Consider the following 7,307-nt stretch of genomic DNA (forward strand, 5'->3'; position numbering starts at 1 on the left):
GTCGTGACCCTCCTGCTCCCTAAAACTGCCCCGACAGCGGCGCCCGGGAGTCGCGGTGGGTCGGGCAGCCCAGCCCTGCCTGGCATCCGTAACCAAAAGCCACCTCACACGGCACAGGCACATGCGGGGCTACGAATGCCACTGGTGACTTTCTCACCGGGGGCACAACTTTGCGTCATCAAATCCAGCCTTTGTCACTGCTTTCATAAGAAAAAAAAAGGAAAAAAAAAAAAAAAAAAAAAAAAAAAAAAAAAAAAGAAAAGGCTGCCTGGGGAGGCTCCGAGGCGAGGAGAGGCAGCTGCTGCCTTCGAGGGGGTGAAGGAAGCTGGGGCAGTCACGCCAGCCCTCGCCCCTGGTGAAAAGACTGACGTGGCTACAAACCATAGCAAACATTTTATTTACAGGAGTTATATATATATATATATATATATATATATATATTTATATATTTTGTCAGTGCAGTATTTCTTGGCCGGATTATTCGAAGCAACAAGTTGCAACCAATGAGGACGTTGGCAAAATACTTCACATTGTAAATTGGTTGGGGGGTGGGGGGAGGGAAAGGTGGGTATTTCTGAGAGCGTTCTCGCAGTCCCTCGCTCGGATTTTCCTTGGAGAGAACGAGAGGCGGGAAACGGAGAATTAAATTTTTTTTTAAAAGGGGAAGAAAAGGGAAAATCCCCCGATCTCCTGCGGGTAGCTCTGAGGGAAGGGCGGCCGCCTTATGCTCTGCCGCCCCGGGGCTGGGGCTCCCGCTCCGCCTGCATCCTCGACCCCTCGCCCCGGGCCGGGCCGGGCCGGGCGCTGGCCACAGGCGGGAGCGGGCTGGGGCCAGAGCCGAGGCCAGGGCCGGGGCCGGGGCCGGTGCTGGGCCGGCCTTGCCGCGCTCCCAGGGCGGGGGAAGGGACATAAATTAGCGCACAGGTCCCGGGCCGCCCCCCACTATAGACCGCTCCGCGGCTCGGGGCTGGCGGCGGCGGGCGGCGGGGAAGGCAGGCCGGTGCTGCCGGAGGACTTGCCCAGCCCGGCGGCGGGCAGGCTCCGCTCGGCGCCCTCAGTCCGTTCCGTGTCGCTGGGGGCCATGTCGAGGGACTCAGCGTCGCTGCTGTCGCTGTCGCCGTCGGAGCGGCTGAGGCTGCGCTCGGGCTCCCCCGGGGCGGCGGGCGGTGCGCCGGCTCGCTGGGCCGCCGGCTCCGGCTCCGGCGGCGGCTCCTTGTCCTTCTGGGCCTGCGCTTCCTTGGAGTGCCGCCACTTCATCCGCCGGTTCTGGAACCACACCTTCACCTGCGGCCGCGCCGCCCTTAGATGGGCGGCCCGGCCCCACCGCGCCCCGCACCGCGCCCCGCGCAGCGCCCGGCCCCGACCCCTTCCACCGGGACCGGCAACGCGGGGAGATGAGGAGGCGCCGTCCTCCCCTCCCGCTGCCCACATCCTTACGCGACTAAAGGGCTTTTTTTGGTTTTTTCCTCCTTCTAGTTAGTGTATTTAAATACCGCACACACCCCTCCCCGTGTTTGTTTGTTTGGATGGGGTTTTTTTCCTCTCTCCTTCTACTTCTTCTTCCAGGAAACCAAATCTTGCTCAAGAAACCACAGCGTTATACAATTCTGTGCGCTGCGGGCCTCAATAGTGGAATCATTACAGAGTGGCCTTTAATGCTTCCGTTTGAAGAAGTGTTTTCACTTCCTCAGAACGAAGGATTTCACAACGCAAGGAAAGATTTAGAACAAAAAAAACTATAACAAAAAAAAAGGATATTAAGAATAGTGTTTTCGCTTCTACTTCCTTTGCCCTAAACTGCCTCCTACAGCACTCCAGTAAAGCGCACACTGATGGCTTGCCCTGGCCCTGCTCATCTCTCCGCCCAGCCTGCTCCTCGGTGGCCAAAGGAAAGGCAAAAATTCCGCGCCGAGTCGCGGTACGCCACGGAACTTGGGAGCAAGAGATGCTCGGGGCAAGGTGCAGCTCCTCAGACAGGCTCCCCACTCATGATAAAGGAAGAGAAATCACTATGAAACTTCACTGCCCTCTGGTATTCATCTAAACTGGAAGTAAGGTTTGAAATAAAAACGAAGCCATTCTTACTTGAGCATCTGTCAGCCCCAGCATCGCCGCCAGTTGCTTCCTGTCCGGTTTGGTGACATACTTCTGGATTTCGAACCGTTTTTCTAAACCTTTCCTCTGCAGGTTGGAAAAAACAGCCCTGGACCAGGAACGTTTCCTCTTGTACGTCTGGGGCAGCGTGTCCTTGGTTAGAACTGCGTACGGACCTGGGGAGGGGAAGAGAAAAGGGGGGGAAGAGAGGGGGAGATGGCGTTATTAATATTGCAGCCTGAAAGGAAGCCTTAATTCGATCTAAATAAGAGTTGGAGTGCACTGTGCAGGAGGGCCCGGGCCAGCATGGCTCTGCCTGCCCGACGGGTACGTGTCCTGTCAGCTTGTGCTGCCTCGAGCGCGGGCGGAGCTGTATGGAACTCGAACTTCTTCCTCTCCCACCTCCCCGCTTCTTCCCTCTCGGCCCAGGTTATTACTCCTTTACTCGATGGGACGGTCCTCTAGATCAGGCCCAAGGCAGCTCTTCCTCCCCCCCACGCAGCCCGGCCTTCGCCCAAAATCTGGACCTCGCTACACACACCCGGCCTTGCAAAATTGCCTGGTGAGTCCCTCCGGGAGGAAGGGGGCTACTCCAGGACGGAGGGCCCTGTGCCACGGGAGGGTCGAGGAGGACGAGATGTACCTGGAAAAGTGTCTTGAAACTGGTGCTGCACTGAGCTCCTTGGGTTTGTGTTTAAGGGACCCAGGATAGCAGAGGCCTCGTTAATAGGGTCTAGAGACGCGAAGAACTGGCCGGCGGAAGGCTGCAAGTTGGGGAGATGAACCCCAGTTTGGCGGCTCGTAGTTAATAAGGAGGTCAGATCTGCGAGCACAGGAACAAGGAGAGCTCTGTTATACCGCGGTCGAGACCGACAACCCGGAATGACTCGGAGCGGGTGCCCGGTCGGAGGGGCTCGGGGGGCCACCAAGCAGCCATCTCCCGCCCCCAGGGGCTCTCCTCGGGAGAGGAGACCCTGCCCCGGCAGCGAGACATCCTCCGACATATTTACTCCCTTGGTCAGGATGTTTACAGGCCGCGAGGAGAGATGGATTGAAGAGAAACAATCACACGGGCTGTGTCCTAGGAGGCAGAAATCCCCGGCCGTTCCGGGAAGTGCGGAGCTCTCCGCTCGCTACTTTCACGCTATCGCTATTTTCCCCGGGGCGTAAGCCCTGCGCCCCGGCTCTGCCGTGCGGAGGCCGGAACGGAGGTGGCGGGGGAGGGGGGGGGGGGGGGGGGGGGTGTGCTCAGTGAGAGCTGTTAGAAACTTTGATCTATAACTTTTTTTTTTTTTTAATAATTCTTTTCTCGCCTAGATCGAAAAGTTTTCTAATCGCGGGTGTAGTCGCTAATCACAGTACAAGTAACAGAGCATCGAGACCGTTAGCAGGGAAAGCGGATAAACCAATTTCTCTACCTCTCAGCGTGTTGCCTTCCTTGACTTTGGGGTCAAACTCCGCCGATAAAATGCGGTCGATGCCGAATTTCAGATCCTTGCTGGCGGGCGCCGGCGCCGAGCCGTGCGTGTGGCCGCCGGGCAGCCGGGCGGAGGCCGGGGCGCCTCCGCCTCCAGCCGCCGCCGCCGCCGCCGCCGCTGAGGACCGGTGCTGCGGGGGGCGGTGGTGGTGGGAGTGGTAGGCGGTGGAGAGCGGCGAGAGGCGCGGCGGGAATGCGGCGGCGGGGGCGTCGGGGGCCACGACGGGCGTGGGCCGGAGAGGCGAGGCCGTGGCGTGGAAGGGACCACCGTGGTGCACGGCTCCCAGCGCGGCCGGCATACCGGTGCCGGGCCCTCCGGGCAGGCTGTCGGCGGCTCCGGCCGCCGCCTCGCCGCCGGCGTGGAGGATGTCGGCGATGCAGAAGGACGGCTTCTTCGCCGCCGCGGCGTCCAGAGGGAAGCAGCCGCCGGCCGCCGGCCCCGATGCAGAGCAATACGCCGCTGACCACAAGCTGAAGTTGGAGGCGTAGAAAGGAGCCAGCCCGGCCGTGTACATCCTGCCCGAGGAGGGGACGCGCCGCTCCGCAGCTCAGCTCCCGGGTGCGCGCCGCGGAGCTGCCCGCGGCCCCGGGCGCATGGGGAGGGATGGCAGGGCGAGAGGCGGCTGGTGGAGCACTTCTCGGAGGGGCAAGGAGAGAGAGCCAACCACCAAAAAATGACGAAAAGAAAAAAATAACCCCGAAAATTAAAAAGAAGTCCCCAGAACCCACAGCCAGACGAAGAAAGCGAGCGGGCGAGGAGCAGAGCGGCGCAAACAAAACAAACCCAAACCAAACCCCTTTTCCTCGCACTGGGGGAAGAAAAAAACATCCACCCCTCCACAAAACTTTCTCTGGCAGCGAGCAGCCCTCGCTCCCTCCCCACGCCCAATCCGCGATCCGCGGGGCCGGGCAGCACCGCCCGCCGACACGCCCACGCAGGGCCGGGGCTGGGTTCAGCCACCGCGCCCACAGCGCCCGCTGCGTGGCCTCGGACACGCGATTCGGAGCGGTTTGCCCCACAAAGTACACCTTAACACACGCCTATACCCCCTTAAATTGCGCTCTCGACTTTGAAAAACCGCTTTTCCCCTTCCCCCCCCAAAAATACAGGCCAAAATCGCCGTGCTTGCTGCCACCGCGATTTCCAAACGTTTGAAAGAAACGCGCGGGGAAATTCTTGGCTATCGGAAGCAGGTCTGTTCTCTTGGAAACAATTCTCAAGGACATATGTTTTCTTCCCGGATAAATGAGCCTGGGATAGTCTGGAAGAGAAGGAGTCCATGTTGATGCATGCAATATATGTATTTATGAGAGCTCCCAGATATTCTGGGCCCAGGACACCTTGGATCCTGCATTAGTAGCGATTAATTACCTAGTATTATTTTGACGACAGTGTAATTTTAGGATAGATTTTTGTCAGGATCTCCATCCCGGTGACTGCATCTGCTTGCGACCAATTTTACCTTAAAATTAATAATTTCTCAGACATTTGACGACAGAACTATCCACATTTTTTTTTTCCCAGTACACCAGAATCACATGCTATATTCACTGCAATTATTTAGGGACAAATCTATGAAAGTACCTTTGGCGCATTTTTTTCCCTCCCCTCTAACATCACATTTGTCCCGATCTTACTCTGAAAATCAACTATTTCTTTATTTTTAGTTTTCGTATGAGTAAAGCAGTCGCTGTCGTTTTGAGCAGCCTGCCGGGTTAGACGATTGAAAGTTTACTTTGATTTTGTTTCAGAAATATCATATTATTTTTTCCAAAGCGTTTCCCAAATTCTGACGGTTTTGGGGGAACCGCCAGAAAGGCGAACTATTTTTCTTTCGCCAGGTATGAGGATGTAGCTTCTGTGGGGATATTGAAACCACCTGCAAGCGAGAGTGAACGTGTTCCTTAGCCATAACCGCGTGCTATAACGGATGAAGGTGAGTTTGGCTCCCCGGGAAAAGCCAGGCACTTCTTTGCTTTGGTTTGGTTCTCGTTAACGAGACAAAACCGAAAAATGAAGATGGGCTGTCTTGCCAAGATGTGTCCGAAACCCGAAGGAGGCGAAAGAAAATGTTGATTATGTCTCAACTTTTCCTGCCCCGACATCGGAAAGCCCCTTTTCCTTACATCTCTCCCCCATTCTCCCTCACGGCAGCTGACCCCAGCACTATCCTCTAGCTCTCAATCCGAATCGAACGACTTCGGTTCCACCCATGTTCCCACCGCCGGGCAGAGCCACCCCGCCAGCCCGCCCGAAGGACAGGCAACGAAGTGTGCCTTGGGTGCTGCATCCCGGCCTCAGACCGTCTCGTTAAATTATTGCTGCAATTACCACTGCTACCCGGGAGCGTTGGACCAGCCCGTGCCTGTTCACCAGGCAGTCAAGGCAAAGGAGAAAAAAACCCCAAAAAACCAAACGCGGTGTCTTTGTTGTTGCTGTTGGTTTTTTTGTTTGTTTGTTTGTTTTTGTTTGTTTGGGGTTTTTTTTGTGTGTGTGTGTGTTTTTTTCTTTTAGGAGCTGATTTCAAAACTCCTCTCGCCTCGCTGCCGTGCAGGGCCCGTGGGATGAGCAGCACCAGGGGGACGGGCCCGTTTGCGGGCACGGCCGCGGCTCCGCTGCCTCGGTGCCGCCGGAGGCCGGGATCCCGCTGTCATCCCGCGAGCACTAAAATAACACAAAAGGAAAAGCTGAACGCCTCGCACCAAAGCCCTTCATCCCCGGGCTGCGCCTCAGGAGGGCGAGGGAACCGGGGAGTCCTGGCCGCGGGGCAGGTGCTTTCCCGGGGCTCGGCTGCGCTGCGCACCCGCGCACCCTTCGCGGCCGAAACCAGGAGCACCTGCCTCACCCCCCGGTCTCTCCATCTTCCTGGGGACAAGGGTGTCCTTTCTCCCCAAAGGCCTCCTCCCTGCCTGCCCGGGGACGCGCAGGGCTGCGCGCCGCGCTGCCGGGGGAGGCAGCGGCCCCTCCTCTCCGCGCAAGGAGGGAGAAGGCTGCAGGAAACCCGGGGCTCGCTGCAGTCCAGGTCATCTCCTGTTTTTTGAGAGGTTCCAACTCGGACTAAATGAGCGGATGTGCCTGCGAGATTTGTCCCAAAATAGAAGTGGCTTTAGTATTTTAGGATACAGCAGAAATCCTTATTTCTTCCGGAGAAAAACTTCATAATGAGCGCGAGCACTTCCCTTTTCAATATTTGTGCAACTTTATCTCGACCAGCAAGTTGCTTTGGTGACGCAAATCCGCCCTTGTGTATTGCAACTACAAAAATAAAAGCAAGGAAATCAATTCCCTTCTAGCAATGAAAACATAAATATACAGCTGCGACTTTCCCCTTTAATCTTGCTTTCCGAGGGACTCGAGAAGGAGGCGAATGAACTGAGCGGCAGAAGCGATGTTGCTTTTTTTTTTTTTTTTTTTGAATAGAGTCTCGAAGGACGTTTCTTCTTCTTCCTCGAGGCCGACAAAGGAGGTGGAAAAAATTATTCGAGTTTTTTATAGGGGAAAATAGAAGGACTAAGCCCGAGGCTCTGCAGCTCCCCTGTCCCTACTCGAGGGCACGGAACCGGGAGCATCCCGGAAAGGGCCGGGCGCTGCCTGCCAGCGCCCCGCGGGAAAGGACGGACAGCCCTTTCGGCCAAATGCCTGCCCCGTCCAGCTCCCCGACGAGCTGCAGGCAGGTCGATCCCACGTATCCCGCCGGGATGCTGGCAGCCCGAGCCCCCCGCCGCCTCTCCCGAG

General features: G+C 57.1%; 1 protein-coding gene across 1 annotated transcript; it reads right to left on the bottom strand.

The window, feature by feature from the left end:
- Positions 1–478: 478 nt before the first annotated feature.
- Positions 479–4,404, bottom strand: HLX (H2.0 like homeobox). Its single transcript, XM_071425669.1, has 4 exons — positions 3,513–4,404; positions 2,738–2,917; positions 2,086–2,270; positions 479–1,284 (listed from the first exon to the last, which is right to left on the bottom strand). Exons 1-4 carry the CDS (start codon positions 4,084–4,086, stop codon positions 943–945), a joined length of 1,281 nt encoding a protein of 426 aa, XP_071281770.1. The 5' UTR covers positions 4,087–4,404; the 3' UTR covers positions 479–942.
- Positions 4,405–7,307: the final 2,903 nt, after the last annotated feature.

The sequence above is a fragment of the Agelaius tricolor genome, unplaced genomic scaffold (assembly GCF_023055355.1).
Source record: "Agelaius tricolor isolate 1412-34295 unplaced genomic scaffold, bAgeTri1.0.p SCAF_1, whole genome shotgun sequence".
Classification (NCBI taxonomy): domain Eukaryota; kingdom Metazoa; phylum Chordata; class Aves; order Passeriformes; family Icteridae; genus Agelaius; species Agelaius tricolor.

Coding starts and splice junctions, on each gene's coding strand:
- HLX (XM_071425669.1), bottom strand. CDS start 4,086: ATGTACACGGCCGGGCTGGCTCCTTTCTACGCCTCCAACTTCAGCTTG. Junction 2,918..3,512: donor GGAAGGCAACACGCTGAGAG/GTAGAGAAATTG, acceptor CTGTGCTCGCAG/ATCTGACCTCCTTATTAACT. Junction 2,271..2,737: donor GTTTCAAGACACTTTTCCAG/GTACATCTCGTC, acceptor TCCCCTCCCCAG/GTCCGTACGCAGTTCTAACC.